The following is a 22,463-nucleotide window of genomic DNA, read 5'->3' as shown; positions in this document are numbered from 1 at the left end:
TGTGTGCCTGTCCTACAGATGCTTCTTCGCGAAGCGCAAAAACCTACCCTATTCTGGCTGGGGAGTCTGGTACCCTTCAGGCGTTCTTCTTGGGGTTGTGCCTTTCGTCGGCCCAGACACACAGCTGCAATGTGCCCTTGTTTGCCGCATGCCCGGCAGGGAGCGGAGCGGAACTTGCAGTCGGTTCTCCTGTGGCGACCTCCACAGCCGATGCACTTGAGCAGAGCCGAAGAGCTTCCCTTCTGGTTCTCTTCCTTCGCGGGGTGTAGACGGTCGACTTCCTCGTCCGGCTCCTCCTCGGAGTTTCGTCGGACGTCTTCCTGGTGCACGGACGCACCCTCTGCACTGTTTCTGATCGGCCGCATGTTTTTGAAGCGCCCTGCTGTTATTCTGCGGTGGTGACTTTCCCTAGGCCGTCTTGGAAGGATAATTTCCTTGGCGAAAAGTCTCTGTTGTTAGCTTCGATGCCTTAAACCCGCACACGAATCAGGTCCCTCATAGTTCCTCGAGGTTCTTGAACTCGCAGGGCTTGCGCGGCCTCCGTACGCCGGCGATGTATTCCTTGGCTGACTCACCGGACAGTTGAATCATCTGTTCGAAGGTGTGGCGCCATGAGATAACGGACACCTTGGGGTGGAAGTGCTCCTTCAGCAGCTTCTTCAGGTCTGCGTAGCTTACAGACTCTACTGGGACAGGTGCTGCAAGGTTTCTGCGATTTCGAAGGCGTCTTGGCCGCAAACGCAAAGCAGGGTGGCCGCCTTCAAGCTATCTTCCCTCACTTGGTTTGCCTTGAAGTAGTTCTCCATTCTGGATACGTAGGACTCCCACCGCTCTGGATGTGAGACGTCGAATTCCGAAAGCCTTCCGATTTTCGCCATATTCGGATCTTCAGGAGACGGGTCTATCAGCCAGCCTACCCCCGAATGCGCACCGGATTGGCGGGCAGCTGCCGAGTCGACGCCGTTCCTCTTCCGCCGCTCAGGACTCCTTGGGTAAGCTTACACTTCTTCCTTTCCAGGTAGTGCAAGGCCTCCCACCTTCGTCGCCAGTGTTGAGTCCGTGGCGGGAAAACAGACACGAGAAGCAGCTGAGTTCTCAGTTTCTTTTATTCAGCGTTCAGCTTACAGGAAGATGGCTTCAGCCTCGCCCAAACGCCTCGCAGCCTCTTATATAGGCAACTCCCGGGTAAATGGGTTACTTTTCCCGCGCCAGCACCCGCGCATGCGCACGGCGCTGGCGACAGCCTGTCTGGTCCCGGGCAGCTTTGCACCTGCCCGGGACTGCCTGCAAACGCCCGAGCCGTTTGCAAGGCTCGGGACATAACAGTATTGGTGGGTTAATCCTATCATATGTCTCCTGTCCTTAGAATTTGAGTGGGGGGGTATGTAGATTTTAGGTGTCTTTGTCTTCCTAATAGCTTCCTGGCTCCAACCTTTCTGAATAGATTATTACATCTGCATTTCTAAAAACTGACCTCTGCCTAGTTTCTGCTTGGGGGAGAGGAGCTGGGGCTGGTTTCTGTCCTTTTTTAAGATATTCTCCATTATTCCTTTGGGGAAATATATTTGCCTTTTTAATATTCCCCAAAATATTTCTTTCTCTGGATTTTTCCACAATATGAACACAAAATAACAGTCTTTCCCACCTGGTACTCTCCAGAAATGTTCGGTTATAATATTTGACCCCTGACTCTGCAATCACTAGACAGCATGGCTAATGATTATGTTGGATAGGGATTTGGGGAGTGAAAATTCTATTCATCTGGAAGACATCATATTGGGGAAGACAGCCTTTGTTGTGTCATTTCTCTCATACATATTGAAAAAAGCTATGATATGTTACCTTCTTCAAAATCACAAACAGGAGGAGAAATAGATTCAGATTTCAAATTTTTTTCCATTTTTTTAATCTGCAAAATATTTAATAAACAAAGTTCACCATTAATTTGCCTTGTTAGCCTGTAAACTACTTTAACTGCTGCGCAAAAGTAATTATGTGAATTCTTTTAACCCCCAGTGTTGACTTTTGTTCCTATACCAGTCTCCTGACTAAAGGTTTTGGTATATGGGTTAGATTAGACGATAGCACCACATGACTAATTCAAATGTGCACAGAGGCATACAATCACACACACATTCTAGAAGTTCCAGGTTTTCTGGGAAAAGCCAAACCAGGAAAAATGCTCCAGTTTCCAAGAGTTTTTCTCAGGTGGATAATAGTAGAAGTGCAGGCAGCTAAAAGCTGGTGTAAGTCGTCGTATGGAGAATTACTTCCATGTTCATTGCTCCTTATACTTCCATATTGTTGCATTTAGGCTGAGAATTACTGGATGCTCACTAGATGACAGTAAATAATCTATCAGTCACCAAGTTTTTGAAGATTATTTGTGGTAGCCCTGAGTTAAATACTATACATGAACTAGGAAAGGCAATGGCAGCGTGGAAAGCAATAGTTATAGAGTTGGGATCAAATAATTAGGCCACTTTGAAAGTTCCTGAGTTTCCTTTCATTCATCTAATTCAGTGGTTCTCAACCTGTGGGTTGGGACCCCATTTGGGGGTCAATCGACCATTTCACGGGGGTCGCCAAACAACGCAGTCCGCCATTTTTTTCCCCTTTTCCTTAGCTGTGCTACTCCCTTTTATTCTATTGGCTTTTGAAAGCCAATAGAATAGACTCTCTTGAATAGAGTCTAATTCTATTGGCTTTCAAAAGCCAATAGGAATTGTCCAGGCTGTCTCTGCCCTTCTGAGCCTGCCAAAAGTCCCATTCTGCAAACGGTGCTGCACCAGTTGAGTAGTCCTCGACTTACGACCGATTGGGGGTCGCGGCATTAAAAAGGTTGAAAACCACTGATCTAATTTGAGGCACTTCCAGATATAATGAGAGTTGGGGATAGAAAAGAAAATCTGTTCCATCTCCTCACTGATAGAGAGGCCTATCATTAATTATCCATTCATTTGGTTTGACCTGAAATCATTTTGCATGCAAAGGGCACAATTGGGAATAGGAAGTCTTTAGAATTTCTGAAAGCGGCTTCATTATAGATAGATTTTTTTCCCCTCCAGAAATTATTTGGCCACCTCAGAAGCTTGTTATGTTATCAGATACTTTGTATTTTTAAATTTATTTTTAAAATAACATTTCTATTACATCTAAAACCCAATGCCAGGCAATCTTGCCAATGCTCACACTAGCACAAGCTGATAGAAATTGTCATCTAAGGTCTAGTTGGTACTGTGTTGCCTTCCTCTAATTGATGTCCTTCACAGCATATTGCAAGTATTACATATACCAACTATATAAAGTATATAAAAAGTGGAATATAGACAGGTAAGAAAATAAGATTCCTGAAAAATGGGTTTCCAATAGCAGTTACAATAAAGACATCTGGGATTGATAAAAACAGATCTTCTGCAAAAGAGACGTTATCCATAAATCTGCATGCAAATTTGAATTTCTCTGAGCATCATTCAGGAATTTTCTTTGGCTCACAAGAAGTTGGTATCCCAATAATTAAACTGATCGTATGGGTTTAGGTCATAATGGGTAACTGTGCAAAGGAACAGGATCAGCTCTAAAGCCTTCTAAATATATTGGATTATAATTCTGATAATTCCCAGACAACAAAATTAATTAAATATACATAAATAAATTATTGTAAATAAAATTGCTACTTGGAGAGTAGTAAGTTGTAAACAATCAATAACTCTCCTTTCTCACAACCACTAAAGATACAGAGGGCCATCCTCCCAAACATAGCAAGAGACCAATGTCTATTATTTTGCAGTTCCATGTAATGGACAATAGCACAGTAATCGTGTTTGTTGCATTCATTTCCATCACAGTATGTATTTTGCTTTGCAGAGATCTGAGTTGGAATTACATTCATTTTATCCACTCTGAAGCTTTTCTGATGCTCCATTCCCTCATCAAGCTGTAAGTTATATTGCATAGGACAGATATATGCTCTCCATGGAAATTTAAGCCTGTGAGTGGTTGGGAAATGTACCAGAAGACGGCCATGGCAAACCACTTTGGTTTTATTGCTGAGTGAACTATTGTAGTGACCTCAGTGGTGGGATTAAAATATGTGAACCGGCTCTCTGTGTGGATGCTGCTTCCAGAAGTCCATTCTGGGCCCGGGCAACAAAAAATTAGCTACCGGTTCTGCCGAAGTGGTGCGAACCAGCTGAATCCCACCACTGAGTGACCTGGTGATTAGCTTGAGTTAAGGGTGTCTTTCCCTTTTTTCATTCCTTAAACAGAAATGGATAATTTATGGGAAAGATATAAAATGCATGAACAGAAAGAGAAAAAAAGAAAAATCTGTTTGGTTTCTTTAAAGATAATGGCTGAAGGTAGAAGACCAGGCACACAAACTGAATTTCCTAGCTTCAAGGAATCATGACAATATGTTCAACATAAATTTAAGTAGCCTACACAGAAATAGCAAACTGTTAAGATTCATCATCTAAGCTGGAAATATTTGGATGTAATATTGATATCTTATTGATTGCAATAATATATTCAAGACTAAGCATAACAAAATTTCCTATATCAGACATAATCACAAATATATGCTTTTTTACAGAAAATGTCTACGTCCTTTCCTGGGAGTTCACTGTTATATCTTAATTGTGTTTTGTTTTATGAGTCTTTGTCTTTTAGCTATCTTAGTTATCGCCTCTTGTAGAAAACTGAAATATAAAGATACCAATATAAGCCAAAAGTGTTATATGCTGTCATTAGTTCTATAAAAACTGTGGTTGTTAAGTGAGTAGCCAGCAGGGACTAATAAAATGGTCTGCAGAGTATAACGGGTCATTATATTGATGTTTACCATGTTCTACAATGTTAATGTGCTACAACCATGTATGAGACTAAATATTAAATCTGTTTGTAGAGCCAAGCATTCATATTGCATTTCTAAGATATCAAAACTATATCTCATGAGACAAGCTATTTTAATCTCCTCTTCCCTTACAAGATGGCACTCATAACTGCTTCTTTCCAAGGCCAAATCACCAATTAGACTTTTCCTGCCTGTCCCTATACAGTACTAGCACAGCATAGTCCCAACTCATCACTGCTATTATTACCTGGGGTAGCACTAATTCTAAAAGGCATAAGTATCAGTTTGCTGTTAATCCTGATAAAGACATGTGCTTTAGACTTTCTTTCTTGGTTTATTCCTAGCAATAGCCCATCATTTAAACCTTTTAGCTTTAAAATAATCAAGAATTGAATGCAAAACTTAATTTAAGCAGCAACTGTATGAATGCTAAATCAAATAAATGTGTTCGGAGATGCTGCTGCACTGAGTCTCCCACGCCTCTTTCTGTCTATTCCAATGGGTCCTGTGTTTTGGTTTGTCACAGGGATTTGACTGACAATCAACTGGTGACACTTCCATTGGCTGGCTTGGGTGGATTGACTCATCTGAAGCTCAAAGGCAATCCTGCACTGTCTGAAGCATTCACTAAAGAAAGTTTCCCCAAGATACGGTGAGCTTCATTTCTAATTTCTGACTTCCCAAGGTCAAAACTTAATTTACTTCGATCTGCCTTTTGCTGTCTAAGTCTTTTTGTCTAGGTACTTCCATATAATTCAATTCAGCTAAAGATTTGAGCAGTTGTAACTTCCTGCTTGCACTTTGTGTTCATCATTGATTTGAGAAATTGATGAACCATTGAATAGCTTGTCATGGGCACCATCCAAACTCACATACACAAGCAATCAGCATGGTAACCTATCAGTCTGATAAAAAGCAAGCATCCACTTGATTAAAATACAGGCAGCTAACACAGGGATTAGTTCTGGTTCTATAAAGAGATTGAATGATCTCTTTATTTGCAGGAATATAAAGCAAGAAATTATGCAAATAGAGCGCAGAATTTCCTTCTTTTATATTCCTATAAACACAGAGAATACTAAAAGATCACAAACATATGATACAAGCAAATACTTATTTATGCCCATTTAATTGTTTTAGCTTTCCCAAACAATCTTGGGAACTACAGTTCTATGAAAATGGTGCTAGAAATTATCTGTCAGGAATCCTTAGCCATATTTACAAAATTAGTTTCCAGAGAGAGGGAGTGGTGGTTAAATTCATCATTTATGCATACATAATCAGAATCAAAAGAAGCAGTATGGACATCATAACAATTTCTTATCTTTACCAATTTAAATTTCTGGTCCTAAAAAGTTTAAGATTTGAATCGTCTGTATTTCCAATATAAAACATAATAAAACTTCAAATAAATTAATCTCAGTTTACAATATAACACAATGCAATTACAAAGTAAAACCCAAAAATAAACATGATAATGTAAGATAAAAAGGCTATAAAATACTGATAGTGAATAATTACATTTGAGTGGCTATCCAGAAATGTTCACTAACTTCCAAAAGGCTGTCACTTTTTATATTCTTGGCAAAGGTATCCTAAATAATTTTATTTCTGCACTTTTTCTGTGTACTAGTTGGACTGACATGAATAGCATAATCTTAGTCTTCAATATTACTATACTACGTGATATACTGAGAATGCAACAAACATGACTACTGTGCTATTGTCCATTACATGGTACTGCAAAATAATAGACATTGGTCTCTTGCTATGTTTGGGAGGATGGCCCTCTGTATCTTTAGTGGTTGTGAGAAAGGAGCATTATTGATTGTTTACAAGTCTGTTTGAAAAATGCCCGTGCAAAATGCCCTTCTACTGTGAGAGTGTTAAAGGGTCAAGATCTTTGATCTGAGAATTTCCATCTTAACTTTATCCCTTTCCATGTTCAATTTGCAAAAAAAAAAAAAACCAGCCGCCTTAGTTCCAACATCTGTTTCTTTGCCCATATGGGTGAAGAATGGCAGTATACCATAACTGATAACTCCATGTTCTTCTTCATAGGGTCTTGGAGGTGCCCTATGCGTACCAGTGCTGTGCCTATGGAGCATGTGGCAACTTCTTCAAAATCTCCAGTCAGTGGGACTCGGAGGACATGAGTCCTGAGGATGATGGTGGCTACAAGAAAAGCCTGGGACTTGATCATTGTAAGATCAAGTTTTGTTTTAGGCTGCTTCTGTCTTTTAAGTTTGCAAGATTTAAGTTTGCAAAATCTGAGGTATAGCTTATAATAACAAATGCAGGAATACTGTTGAGAAGGAAAGTCTAGCCAAGCTCGTTTTACATGTAGTCCTCGACTTATGACTGGTCACTTCGTGACCATTTGAAGTTATAATAGACCCCCTCCCAAAGCTACTTATGATCAAATTTTGAAGTTACAATAGCTGCATATGCACACACTGAGGTCTCTTGATCACATTTTGGGACTTGGCAACCAGCTCACCTTTATGGCTGTTTGCAGTAGCCCTCAGTTATATCATTGCAATTTTTGATGCTTTTTGTCAGTTTCCAACAAAAAAAAAAAACCCATGGATTTGTTTAATGATCATAACATTTACTTAATGACTTCCACAAAAAATATCATAAAATTGGGTCCATATTGACCCCCTTAATAACTATAATGACTTATGACCATAAACTCAGCTACTGTCATAGGTTGAGGACTATCTGTATTTGGGGTATTTATTTATTATTAGAAAGCGAGTTTGCTTAAAAAGCAACAGGCTAGAAACTAGGAGAGCATGAGTTGAATGAAGCTAGTTGGGTGACTTTGGGCTTGTCATTCTCTCTCAGGATTAGGAAGAAAGCGGTGACAAACTACTTCCAAAAATCTTGCCAAAAAAACTGCAGGGACTTGTCCAGGTAATTACCAGGAGTCAATGAAGGTTGTGTACATGCACACACATGCATGAGCACGCACACAGGCAGACACACACACATACACACAGGCACAGAGGGCAAGTGCTTAAGGGAAAAGGTAGTCTTTCAGACAGTGAGGCCTGAGGTGCTTAAAGCTTCAGAGGTTAACCTCAGCACCTTAGATGATGACTGGGGACAATTGGTGGCCAGCACACTATTACCTTGTCCCTATATCTGGTTCCTATTAAAAATCTAGCTACCACATTTTAGACCACTTGTGCTTTTTAGAAATAGACCCATTGCATTAGTCAAAAGTGATGATGATTGTTGCTAAACCAGGTCAATTCGGGAAGGGTTATCGTTGGCACTAGAGCCATACGTGTGAAAATTCACTCTTAACTATAGCTATGACCTGCAAATCCAGTGGCAGCAGAGGTCAAAGTGCTCTCTCCAACGGTCAGTCTGTTTGCAGAGAAACGCAACCCCATCCAGAATAAGTTTTCTCCTTAACAATAACGCCTCCATCTCATTTAGAGGTCCTTTCAGCACAACCTTCTAGGCAGGTCCCTGACAAAAAGGACCAGAGCTACCAGAATACAGTATACAAGTAGTCCTCGACTTACGACCACAATGGAGACCAAAATTTCTGTTGTTAACCAAGGTGATTGTTAAGTGAGTCTTGCTCAGTTTTATGAATCTTTTTGCCACAATTCTTAAGAGACTCACTGCAGTTGTTAAATGAAGCATGCAGTCATTAAGTGAATCTGACTTTTGCAAAGATTGCAACTGGCGATCCCCTGACCCCAGGACATTGCAACTGTTGTAAATACATGCTGGTTGCCAAGCAACCAAATTTTGATCACATGACCAAGGGATGCTGCATCGGTTGTAAGTGCAAGGATTGGTTATAACTAATTTTTACATTATAACTTTGAATGGTCATTAAAAGAATGGTTGTAAGCCAAGAACTACCTGTAAATGGCGATCACTCCATCTGTACACTTCCACTGCTACTGTAATATTTATGACTAGTCTCAATCTTTTATCACAGCTTCTGTACAAGTACTTCAAAAGAAAGAGATTTCATTTCAGAAAAGTTCTGTATAGTTAGACGCCTTGTGGCTGCTAGGTAGAAGAGATCTAGTACTCAAATCTTTCTGTGGCGGGGGGGATTTCTGTGAAGTTGCAAGTCACATGCAAAAACACTGATGGAAGTAGATGAATTCTCAAACCACCACATTGATTGTTTGTTTGCTGCATAACATGATTGCATAAACATGCAGCCCACACACATACCCAGTAACTAGACTGAGAGTGGACTTGAAATGCGAAACTTATTTGATGCAGACAATTGGGGAGAGCGAGACTTGCTAACTCTTGTTCCTTTTAGATCCTGGTTTTAAATTGTGGCCTAAAGTATAATAGTCTTATCATACTGTATTATAGTTATGCAAACAGTTCCTCAGATTTGGTCAGATATGATTGCAAGATTGAAGGGACAAGTCTTTGCTTGCAATCTGCTTAATGATTTCTGGGGTTCGATTAGAATTTATATTTAATTGGTATTCTTGTGTTATCATAAACTTCCCCAATCTAGCCCCTTACTCTACATTTCTATACTTTGGGGATAAAGGAATAATAATAGGAGCTGTGCTGGTGCAGTGGTTAGAATGCAGTATTCCAAGCTGCCTCTGCCCAAGGCCAGGAGTTTGATCCTGACCAGCTCAAGGTTGACTTAGCTTTCCATTCTTCCGAGTTCAGTAAATTGAGGACCCAGATTGTTAGGGGCAATATGCTGGCTTTGTAAATTGCTTAGAGAGCACTGTAAAGCACTATGGAGCAGTATCAAAGTTTTATTGCTATTGCTATTTTTAAAAATAGGGTATATAGATATCTGCTCCAATTACCATTTTTTCCCTATTGAAGGTTGATTTACTATATGGGAACACCTTATACCATTCCTCACTCCATTCCTGTGTTACCTCCTGCTTTCAGGTACAAAGAACATAGTGCTTGCAGATTGCTACCTGGTGGTTTGTGTAGTCATGAGCATGTTGATGTAGGAATTAATTTCCACTCCTTGGGAAGCACACAGCCCACTTTGATTATTCCAACATGAGTATAATCACATTTTCTTTTGTCACCTTCCAGAACCACCAGTAACTCTGTGGTTTCAAGGAGGACATTAGTTTATCATTTACAATGGAGTCTTGTGGTTCTGCATCTGCTTGCCAATGGCTGGGAAGAAGGGTTTGCTCTCTTCTCTTCCTGGAAAAATTTTTAGTTCAGCCACAGTCCGAGCTAGAAAACAGAGTTGATTCAAGCCAGCAAAAGAAGGGGTCTTACATATAGTGTACATCAGACCATTGAGTCTTGCTATGCATTCAATAGCATACAAGCTCATTTTTTACTTGCCAGTTCAATCGAAACTCTGTATGGCTCCCTTTGTATAATTAGGCTGCTTTGCTGGCAGGATGTTTGTGGGAAAAGAATATTCATCTTTTCTAAAACTGTCCCAAATCATGTTCTCAACACCTTCAAGAAAATAAACAGCAAAGTCTAGACTACTAGGCAATAGGTCCTTCTCTGGGTGCCAGCATCTTCCTAGTTCAGCTGAGGTGGATCTGGGTTTACCTTTGTAAGGAAGTAGCAGTGACTTGAAATTCAATGTGTGTGTGTGTGTGTGTGTGTGTGTGTTAAACATCCTTGGAAATATTCATCATATTATGTGTTGTGTGAGTTTTCTCTTGAAGACAGAAAACTAACTTCACTGGAGAGAAAAATACTTAATGGTACGATTTAGATAATTTTATTGACAAAAGTAGAAAATCTACAGAGACAGGTTTTCATTCAGTCCAGAATAAGGAAAGAAAGTTGCATTTCAGGAAAGTCTGTGTCTGGACTAGCACTGATGATGTAATGTAGTTTGGGTAATGAAAAGTCTCCAAGAAAACAACCAAGCTCAGAGAGCACCAAAGACATCTCATTTCAACCCTGCACTACAAATATCCTCTTTATTGGAGTCTGTATCTGTGAAATATAGAGTTCATTTGCTAGCCTATGACACAGGAGCCACCTCTAGAATTGTACCTAAACTGTTGATTCAGGACTAGTGGTTAAATCCTACATTAAGAAAACTTTCCAGAAGTGATATGCTACCCAATGCCCTTATCATAAAATTTAAAGTTAAAGATCAGAAAATGTTCACAAGGCAAGGTAGAAAATTAAATATGACATGTACAAAAATACTTTTTTTAATTAAAAACCAAAATATGGTTCGAGATTTCCTGGAATTTATTTAACGAATTTTGAAGTACTTTTTCTTCTGTCCTGACTTGGAATTCTAACCATGCCCCTTTAGAATCAAGCAGCAAAATTTCAGGAAAAAAAACTCCAAAGAAACATCCTTTGATTCCTACCAGTGTGGTGTTAAGGGACATACTATAGCTATATCTCTTTTGAAACTGCAACCCCTTTAATGCTCTGCAGAGTAGTTATTTTATAGATGTAACTTGATAGAACTAACTTTTCAAAGACAATTCCCCAGTTTAGAAATGTGTTCTGTCCATTCGTTTTTAACAATTGTTATATATGTTTAGTTTATCTTCAGTTTCCTAGCATGTTAAGTCACAAAAATATTTTTTTCAAGATAAGCTGTATGAGATCCAATAAAGTAGTATAATATAACAGAGTTGATATTTATGTCACTTCAACAGCCATGATTTTAAGAACATAAGAGAAATGTTTCATTCTCAGTATAAAAGCAAATTAAGTATTAACATGCTTGTAATTTCTTTATTACTGTTTAGATGACCTAGACATGGATGATTTCCAGCTAGACCCTGATGATTCAAAACTACACCCCAACATCCAATGTACACCCAGCCCTGGTAAGAATATTTCCAAAATACATACAATATAATTTACAACAATCTCACTGTTGTTAAAAATTATGGATATTCTAAGTATCTCTAGACACATAAGCCCACAAAAGCCTAAAATAAGAGTGGCATGAAAAAGTGCTACTGTGAAGGCTGCTGATAAGAAATGCATTTGTCACTGCATTAGGAATAATGCAATGGTAATAAATGCAACAATTGGATTACCTCTTTTTTATATACAGCTAATTTTTAATTTCTAATACTATGAAAAAAAAAATCATATCACAATAAGTCCTAAAACATATTTTAGAAATCACACACAATACACAAAACCACACTTTGGCTCAGCTTTTGTTGAAATCACAGATGAAAATAAGCAGGTTTTTCAGTAGTCTTGAAGAGTAGGGTTTTTTTTGTCCTATTTATTTATTTCTTCCTACAATTAGTGGAAGCCAAATATAATATCCCAAATGAACTTTTTTTTGAAAGGTCAGCTACAAAACTTTGATTGCAGCAATGACCTTAAAAATGATGGATTAAGATAATTTACTGCTTTGTGCCTTTGGCTTCGGAACAGCTGCTCTCTATTTTGGTAACCTTCTTTGGCATTATCATCATCATCTGTAAATGCAAGTGAGGCAATATGGGTAACTATAAGACATTTTTGAATGGATCCTCAGCAGTCTTGGTGCCACTTATTGTAGCAGTGATTTTTCCTTCCTTTTAGTAATTTGGCTTCTTCCTTCTTTCCAGGTCCTTTCAAGCCCTGCGATCATCTGTTTGAAAGCTGGGTCATCCGCCTGAGTGTCTGGCTGATCATGCTAGTTTCTGTGCTGTGCAATGGGCTGGTTATGGTGGTTGTTTTTGCCTCGCCAGGCTATCTGTCCCCAACCAAGTTTATCATTGGATCCATTGCTGGAACCAATTTATTAACAGGGATATACTGTGCTATTCTAGCATTTGTGGATGCAGTCACCTTTGGTCATTTTGCAAAATACGGGGCCAGATGGGAGATGGGTGCAGGGTGCCAAGTGACTGGATTCCTGTCAGTTTTTGCTTCAGAAGCTTCCATTCTGCTCTTAACCCTTGCTGCAGTGCAGTGCAGCTTTTCGGTGTCGTGCATGCGGACATATGGAAAGGTTCCTTCCTTTGGCTCTGTCAAGGCAGGTGCCCTGAGTTGTCTGATCCTCTCTTCAGTGGCTGCAATGTTGCCCCTCTTCTCCATTGGGGAGTATGGGGCATCCCCTCTCTGTCTGCCCCACCTACTTCCTGATGGGAAACCTTCCATGTTGGGTTTCATGGTCGCTTTGGTGCTAGTGAATACACTTTGCTTCCTCATTATCACTGGGACATACATCCGCCTCTATTGCAACCTGCTGAAAGGTGAGTTTGACTCTGTCTGGGACTGTGCTATGATCAAACATGTTGCTTGGCTCATTTTCACCAACTGCCTTCTTTACTGCCCGGTGGCTTTTCTCACCTTCTCTTCCATGCTTAGCCTCATTCTCATCACCCCCGAAGTCATCAAGTCTGTGCTTTTGGTGGTGCTGCCCCTGCCAGCCTGCCTGAATCCCTTGCTTTATTTACTCTTTAACCCCCATTTTAGAGATGATTTGCGGCTTTTGAAGCAGAAGAGTCAGGTCCAGGAAAGCTGTGCTCAGTCTTGTATTTCTGAGGATACAGAGAAGAGCTCATGTGACTCTACTCAAGCTCTTGTTCCTTTCTCCGATATGGATCATATATTTGAAGCATCAGATCTCTATAGAGTGCCTCGCAGGTGTTCCTCAGTTCTAGATGCCTACAGCTTCTCCTCAGTGACTCTGATCCCTTGCCAGCAAAAAGCAGGTGCCAGAGGACATGACAGTGGCTTCTCCACCCAACCTTCCTATCTTGCTGATGATGAGCTGCTAATTGCATCAGAAGGCAGAGACCAGGCAAAGAGCAACCTTTGGATTGCCTTGTTCCCCAAACCACCTTCACCAGCCTTCATATCTCATTTATAAGGCTCAATCCACATTCTCTCAATAAATAAAAGAATCATACAAGATCTTCTGGAGCCACCAAAAGCTTCAGCAAGAGGCTCTTCTAGGAGGAAACATGACTCACTGTATTTTTTTCTTCTCAAAACAAGGCTACACAGTCAGCAAAATGGCAGCAATTCCTTGGTAACCTAGCCTGTTGGGGTATTGCTTCCTCCTCTCCTACTGCAGCAATGTGAAACTGATAAAGATATACATAGCTGCCTAAGAAATTAAGGCACCCCAAAGTTCATAATTATTGTGTATCTACCTGAAAGTCCAAGAAAAATAGCAAACCCAGGATAAGAAGAACTCTGGCAATTCTGCCCTTTTAGGAATTACACCATTCTATGGCTCTTAGTTTTTATGATAGGTGGATCACTTTAGTCCATGAATATCAAATAAAAAAGACTGAATTGAGTAGAAACATCAAGAAGACAATGTGATTTCAGCTCTATTCCCATTTTTTTTACTAAAAAGCAATCTTTTCATAGCAATGTTTTTGTCTCATAGCAAACTTGTCATCTTTTAAAACTGTTGTAAACAAAGCACATGAATCAAAAACAGATTATCCAGTCATGTTTATTCAATACAATGCATGACTGCACATGTATCCACCTGTAGAGATAGGAACAATTCCCACATAATAATAATCATACAAGGAGACATAGCTGTTTTAATCAGTCAAAAACAATGCTTCCTACCTGCTCCTGTATATAACTAAGCATATTTAAGTTATTCAGAAGCACTAGGAATCAAAATTAATTAAATAAATAAAGCAGTGGTGGTGCAGTGGTTAGAATGCAGTATTGCAGGTTAATTCTTCCCACTGCCAGGAGTTTGATACTGATCAGTTGACTCAGCCTTCCATTCTTCCAAGGTCAGTACGAGGATCCAGATTGTTGGAGGCAATATGCTGATTCTGTAAACTGCTGTAAATAGTGCTGTAAAGCACTATGAAGCAGTATATAAGTCTAAGAGCTATTGCTAGTGCAGTGACCATTCATAATAAACTCAACTAGCCTGAGGTTTAAGCTTGAACATAGTGCTATGAAAATTTGGTTCAGAAAATTTATTTTTTTAATTGCTTTTTTTCAATTTAAGAATAGAAAAGTCATATTGCTTACTTTCCCAAAGAAAAGTCATTCATTACAATGAGAGCAACACAGGATAATCTAGAGCTAGATCCCATTATATTCAATTGAAGCCTCTAGGGGGTTTATGTACAAGTAATTTTGGTAGCAGTGTTGCTAAATTTATTCTTAGAAGGTACAGGTTAAATTTTCTCAGGCATTTAAAAGCTATAGGTTGATTAACTATTCACTCTTGTTTGCTAAGAAAGATAGTTATCAACACTAATTAATGCATATAGGGTGTAGGACTTGAGGTTTTTGCACAAACTTGAGGTTTTTTCTTATTAACATTTTAGAAATCTGAAGGGTTTTATAGAATATAGACAGACTATAGTGGTAGGTCTGCTTTCAGAAAACTGAAACTACGGAAGGTAAACTGGGGAATGTTACAGTCCTGCTGCTTTTTTCTTCTATCTCCTCAAAACTGATCTTACTAAAATAATAATCTTAGTTACTGCAGTTGTGATGAATTGTGAAGAATCCTGGTTTCTAGAATTTCACTTTCATAAAAGGATAAAAATGTAAACAGTGTTTTTCTGGGAATTATATAGTACAATCCCAAATATGATTATTTAGAAGAATGTTCCACTGAATTCAGTGAAATCCCTTTCTACAGAAAGAATTATTAACTGTTGGTTAATAATTACTGGTCTTCAAAAATAGAAAATAACATAAGCGATTTGTAAACAGTCTGAACACACTAAATCCAGTTCAAAATCTTGAAGTTTGACTGAATTAAACTATCGCAACAGGAAAAGGTTATATCTAGTAAAGCACACTTAGGCTACAATCATATAAACATATGTTAATCAAATGTGATTCTGTGTAGACAGAGTCCACATCCTAATTATTTTGGAAATTTACTGCAAAATATATTTAGGGAATTGAAATAAGATTTTAATACATATGTGTGTGTAGTCCTCAACTTATGAACACAATTGAGCCTGGAACTTTGGTTGTAAGTTGCAGTCATTAAGTGAGTCTTCGCGTCACCTGACTCAATTTTATGATTATTTTCATAACAGTCTTTAGGTGAATTACCATGGTTGTTAAAAGAATAATATGGTTGTTAAATGAATCAAATGGTCATTAAGCAAATCCAGCATATCCAAAAGGTGTTTTTTTGCCATTTTCTACCATAATATCAGACCCTGCATTGATGGGAAAACACTAGAATATTTATACACACATATACAGACACACACAGTCTCCCTCCCTCCCCCCCCTCTCTCTCTCTCTCACACACACACACACTTCTTGAGTCATTTGTTAATTATTCAATATCTTGATCTCTGCTGTGTTCCTGACAAATAGGTGCTCCTATTAAAATTACGAAATGTGTAGCCGAATTCTTCCAGGTGCTGTGGGTTTGGATGTCATTTGAATTGTTTTGATTTTTGTATCACATGACAGAACATTGCTATTCTTCTCCCAGATAAGATTAATACCAGCCAATATTTAGAAAAAAATAATTATCCTTTTAGTTGCTGCTTAAGTCAAAGTCAAATAACTCACAGAAAGAATTTCTACTGCCTTGATAAAGTTTAAAATCATGGCAAGATTTCACATTATATCTGACAAAAGTATCAAATGAAATGATTTTACATGCCATATGTGTGCTTTTATCTGTATATATATTGTGCCATAAATGCAATATCCAGCATATTTTTGTATATTATGTGTATATTTATATAGAGAGATATATAGCTACCTTCCCTCTCTTGTGACCCTTCTATAAACTCCTAATTTTCTTTTTTGTATATTAATTTGTAAAACATTCTTTATTGAAGACCAAATAGAAAAATAAAAAACACATTTTATACTATTTTTATGACTTCGATTACAAAACTACAGAACTGCAGACCTATTAAGTATATAATGTTAATATATGAACTAACATTGCACATGTCCCCCAGAAGACATGTATTTGCTGATCTTTCAGAAGAGAAGGAAAAGCATGTATATTGTTTTCATATAAGGGGTTAATCTCTAGTATTACCTGTATCTGTCTCCTGCTTATGCTTCATGTAATGTTTCTGAAACGGCTTTTCATTATGTTTTTGGTTGCATTACCCCATGTTGCAAGTCTTATCTTTGTTCTCCTCCCCTTGGATCCCCAAAACCAGTCTGGTACAATTTATTTAGCTGGTTTCAGATCATGCGTTATTCCAAAATGGAAATTATATTCAAGGAACTGCCTTTTGGGGGGTTTTGGCTACCTTGTTAAATAGAAAGTAGAATTTGAAGACAGTGCAAATAAATCTGGATGGTATAGTGAGATTTATGGTAACAAATACGATTGTCCAAACAATGTGTATGCATTTATGATCTGGTCATTTGTGTGTGGGTGTGTGTGCACTTGTATGCATATGCTAAGAAGCACTACTAAGTGGCCAAATATATTGAAGTATGCTAGGCAAGGAAAAAATGAAAATTCCTCAAGTAAAAGGTTTGTCATATAGAAAGATAAAAAATGGACTGCACCTCAAACAGAAATAGCAAATATTTTATTTTAATAAGAAGGAGCTTTATCTTGGTAGCACCTAACCTATCTAGCTAAACTTGAGACATCACACATATCATTTCAGAAAACATAACCCCTCTCCCCTCTGCCCCCCCCAAATTATCTCAGCTTTTACCATTCATGTATATAGTTCAGTGAAGATGAATTAATGAGCACTCTTTCTTTAATGTCAGTTGGGTTTAAAGAAGGCTCAAGTGCGGTATTAATAGTCTGTGACTTCAGATTACTGAAGAAATAAACATGTAGATCAAAGGATGTTGCTTTTAATCAAGATAATTAAATTTATAAGGAACTGGAATGTTAAGTAAGCTTATCAATTTTTTTCAACACTTCAATTTTTAAAACCTTTAAATAATATTGCAACCAAGAACATGAAATACAGAAAACTACAAACGTACATAAAATAATATAATTGGAAATATCAAAGTAAGTATTTAGAACAGGATGGGAAGTAATAAAATCACAAATCTATAACTGGAAGTATAAAAATATGTACAATATGATAGAGGATAATAAATCCCCGATTGCATGGACTTTGTCAAGGTAACTTCTAAAAATCAGAATAAGAAACTGAACTCCTGTGTTATGGTCTGTGGGAATAATTTTGAGAAACAGGAGGAGGAAGAGTCCAGCCAAGGCAAAAGTCAGATAAGAGACATGTCCGCCCACTGAAGAAATGATGATATAGAAAGCACCTCAGGAGGGACCCTTCCTAGTTCCCTGGACAGTAAAGGCAAAGGGAAGAGGAGGCAGATGTGCTTTCAGACTTGCAAGATTCTGTTACTATACTCTTATAATAAATGTAGTCATGGTTGGCTTCTTGTTTGGACTAGCTCACAGGGCTGGCTGCACAAGACAAAAAAAATGGATTAATAAGCAATCTTAAGAAATTGGGGAAAGACAAAGTTTAATGTTTGCTAAAGAAGTGTCTTTGTTCTCTGCAGGGGAAAAGGTACAGACACATGCACACCACTGGGACTTCAGCAGAAACTGGATTTTTTTTCCCCCAAATAAAATCATAGGGAAAAGTGAAAAAAATTATCAGAGCATTCATTCATTCATTCATTCATTCAATTTACATAACTGCCTGTCTCATATACAGGACTCTGGGCATCTTAAACAGTTAAAAACACAAAACAAATACAAAAAATACAGGTAATCTTAGAGTTACAACCATTCATTTAATTACCATTCGGAGTTACAATGGCACTGAGAAAATGACTTGATAGGTGTCACATTTACAACCATTGCAGCATACGCCACGGTCACATGATCAAAATTCAGGTGCTTGGCAAATGGCATGTATCCTGTTTTGGAGTGATGTAATCACCAATTATAACTTTCTTACTGGCTCCAGACAAGTAAAGTCAATGGGGGAAGCCAGAGTCACTTAACGTCCACATGATTCACTTAGGAACTACAGTGATTTGCTTGGCAACTGTGGCAAATGTTATAAAATGGGACAAAATTCACTTAACAACTGTCTTGCTTAGCAACAGAAATTTTGGGCTCAATTCTGGTTGTAAGTTGATGACTACAAAGGAAATCTGAGCAGGACACACTAGAGTCAAACAATTATTTCTCAATATCTGGACTCCGTGTTCCCATTAATTTACACCAACATCACATTTGCTTTTCTAATTGCTTTTCTTTTTGTAACTGCTGGGTCATGTTTATCGTATGGCCAACAAAGACACAGCTATCTTTTTCACATGTACTACTGGCAAGCTTAGTCTACCTAGTAATTGAACATTGCATTTTCCCACCCATATACAGTATAGACCTTTATATTTCTTTTTAAAATTCTGTGCTACTTGTTTTAGCCCAGTACTCAATCAAGCCTATCTAGGATGAGGGGATAGATGGGGAACTCATCAAATTTGCAGACAACACCAAGCTGGCAGGAATAGCCAACATTCCAGAAGACAGGCTTAGGATATAGGAGGACCTGGACAGACTTGAACACTGGGCGCTATCTAACAAAATGAAATTCAGTGGTGAAAAAAGTAAGGTTCTACATTTAGGCAAGAAAAACCAAATGCACAGGTATAGTTTAGGACAGTGGTGATGAATCTATGGCACGTGTGCCAGATGCGGTACTTGGAGCCCTGTCTGTGGGCACGCGTGCTGTTGCCCAAGCCTCACTTGCCCTCATGGCCCCCTCCTCACCATCAACCCCCCCCCCGAAGAGTTGCCCCTGGGTGCGGCCTGAGCAGGGTAGCAGAGCTAAGGACATGGCAGCCGGGCAGCAGGGACAAGACTCCACCCTCACACCCTGTCAGAGGGCATGGCTGCCATGGCGCTGAAGGGCCACCTGGGCAATCTGCTGCAGCAGGCCGTGGAGGTGGTGGGTGGCCCTGCTGGTGGAGGTGGGGTGTGCAGAGGGGCAGTTTTTGGGCACTCAATCTTTAAAAGGTTTGCCATCACTGGTTTAGGAGGTACTTTGCTCAATAGTAGAGGGATCTCGGAGTCCTAGTGGACAATCACTTAAATATGAGCCAGCAGTGTGTTGCAGCTACCAAAAAAGCCAACACAGTGCTAGGCTACAATAACAGAAGGATAGAATCAAGATCACATGAAATATTAATACCACTTTACAATGCCTTGGTAAGGCCATACTTGGAATACTGCATCCAGTTTTGGTCACCATGACGTAAAAAAGATGTTGAGACTCTAGAAAGAGTACAGAAAAGAGCAACAAAGATGATTAGGGGACTGGAGGCTAAAACATACAAGGAACGGTTGCTGGAATTGGGTATGTCTAGTTTAATGAAGAGAAGGACAAGGGCGGACATGATAGCAGTGTTCCAATATCTCAGGGGCTACCACAAAGAAGAGGGAGTCAAGCTATTTTCCAAAGCTCCTGAAGGCAGGACAAGAAGCAACGGGTGGAAACTAATCAAGGAGAGAAGCAACCTAGAACTAAGGAGAAACTTCCTGACAGTTAGAACAATTAACCAGTGGAACAACCTGCCTCCAGAAGCAGTGAATACTCCAACACTGGAAGTCTTTAAGAAAAGATTGGACAGCCATTTGTCTGAAATGGTATAGGATTTCCTGTCTGAGCAGGGGGTTGGACTAGATGACCTCCAAGATCCTTCCAACTTATTATTATTATTATTGATCATCACACAGTCAGCCAGATGTTCAGACTGGATTTGGCATTTTTGTCTGCCTACTGAGTCCTTGCCAAGGACCTGGGATAGGTTGATGTGGATGTTTGAAGGTATTACAGATATCGTCGCAGGATGGAAGCAGTTCCTAGTAAGGCCACCTTTTGCAATTGATTAATGGCGAATTTGTCAATGCCAATGGTGTTCAAGTGGTGCTCCAGTTGTTTTGGGATTGCACCCAAGGCGCCTATTACTATTGGTACTACCCTTGCTTGCCGTTGCCACGGTCCTTTTATTTCTATTTGTAGGTCTTTGTATTTTGTTATCTTCTCCAGTTCTTTCTCGTCTATTCTGTTGTCTCCAGGCACTGCCACGTCCACTATCCAGACTTTTTTGTCTTTCTTATCAACAATTGTTAAGTCCAGGGTGTTATGTTGCAGATGTTTGTCTGTTTGAATTCCCAGAGCAGTTTAATGTTATCATTTTCTATAACTTTCTCTATTGTATGCTCCCACCAGTTCTTGCTTACAGGCAAATGATATTTCTTGCAGATCTTCCAATGTATCATTGTTGCTACTTTGTCATGCCGCTTGTAGTCAGTCTGTGCGATCTTCTTGCAGGAGCTTACCAAGTGGTCCACTGTTTCTTCAGCTTCTTTGCATAGGCAGCACTTACTGTCTATTGCTATCTTTTCAATTTTAACTTTGTATGTATTTGTCCTTAAGGCTTGGTCTTGTGCAGCCAGAATTGGACCCTCGGTCTCTTTCTTCAATTTTCCTGCTCTTAGCCATTGTCAGGTCTTGTTATTATCTGCTTTCCCAGCTATTTTATTAATGTACTGGCCGTGTAGTGCTTTGTCTTCCCATGCCTCTATTCTGTTCTTCATTTGGTCTTTCTTGTAGGCCAGTTTGGTCTCTCCAGTAGTCAGTAAACCTTCCTGATACACTAATTTCAGTGCATCTTCATCATTGTCCTTCAGATATTCTTCCAAAGCCATTTTTTCTTCTTCAACCATCTGATGTACTTGCAGCATTCCACACCCACCTATTTGCCCTATGTTACTGCATGGATGAAGGGCATGATTCATTGTCATTATTTTTCTGGTCTTCCTATCCATTGCTTGAGTCCTGTCCACTATTCCAGCTGTGTACCTAATGACTGGAATTGCCCAGGTTTTGATTGCCTTCATGGTATTTCCTCCATTGAGTTTGGACTTTAAGATCTTCTTCACTCTGTTGATGTATGCTTGAAGGATACCCAAGTATTTGTAGTAATCTTCCTCATCCAGACTCTAAATGTTATTTTCGTGGGGCATCTTGATTCCTTCAGTTTTCACTATTTTTCCTTGTTTGATAGTTAAGTGTGGCACATTTGTCCAAGCCAAACTCCATTACAATATCTTGGCTATATATAAGGACAATGTTGAGCATTGATTCTATTTCAGATGATGTTTTTCCATACAGCTTCAGGTCATCCATGTAAAGGAGGTGGGATAGTCTGGCAGATGTTTTTGATGTTTGATAGCCATGTCCTGAGTTATTCAGTATTGTTGACAAGAGGAAACAGTGCAATAACAAATAGTAGTGGTGATAATGAATCTCCTGGAAATATTCCTCTTGATATTAACCTCTCCCAGTCTCTCACCATTGACCTGCAACCTGCAACATTGTGCCATCGATCTTTGCACAAATTTTCTGATGTTTCTACTGACTCCTGTTATTTCTAGGCACTTGATTAGCCAGTCATGTGGCAGAGTGTCAAATGCCATTATTATTATTATTACTATTATTATTATTACTAGTAGTAGTAGTAGTAGTAGTAGTAGTAATAGTATTAGTATTGGATCATCGCACAGTCAGCCAGATGTTCAGACTGGATTTGGCATTTTGTCTACCTATCAAGTCCTTACCCAGGACCTGGGATAGGCAGATGTGGATGTTTGATGGTATTACAGGTATCGTCGCAGGATGGAAGCAGTTCCTAGTAAGGCCGCCTTTTGCAATTGACTAATAGCAAATTTGTT

General features: G+C 39.1%; 1 protein-coding gene across 1 annotated transcript; it reads left to right on the top strand.

Moving 5' to 3' along the window:
* Positions 1-944: 944 nt before the first annotated feature.
* Positions 945-16,630, top strand: LOC120297026 (leucine-rich repeat-containing G-protein coupled receptor 6-like). Its single transcript, XM_039319190.1, has 6 exons — positions 945-992; positions 3,868-3,939; positions 5,382-5,507; positions 6,917-7,059; positions 11,581-11,661; positions 12,406-16,630. The coding sequence occupies exons 2-6, from the start codon at positions 3,917-3,919 to the stop codon at positions 13,653-13,655; spliced, it is 1,623 nt and encodes a 540-aa protein (XP_039175124.1). The 5' UTR covers positions 945-992; positions 3,868-3,916; the 3' UTR covers positions 13,656-16,630.
* Positions 16,631-22,463: the final 5,833 nt, after the last annotated feature.

The sequence above is a fragment of the Crotalus tigris genome, unplaced genomic scaffold (genome assembly GCF_016545835.1).
Source record: "Crotalus tigris isolate CLP2741 ecotype Arizona unplaced genomic scaffold, ASM1654583v1 scf7180000022411.5474196:2289641, whole genome shotgun sequence".
NCBI lineage: Eukaryota > Metazoa > Chordata > Lepidosauria > Squamata > Viperidae > Crotalus > Crotalus tigris.
The sequence above is the reverse complement of the archived record's forward strand: the minus strand, read 5'-3'. Positions and strand labels throughout refer to the sequence as shown.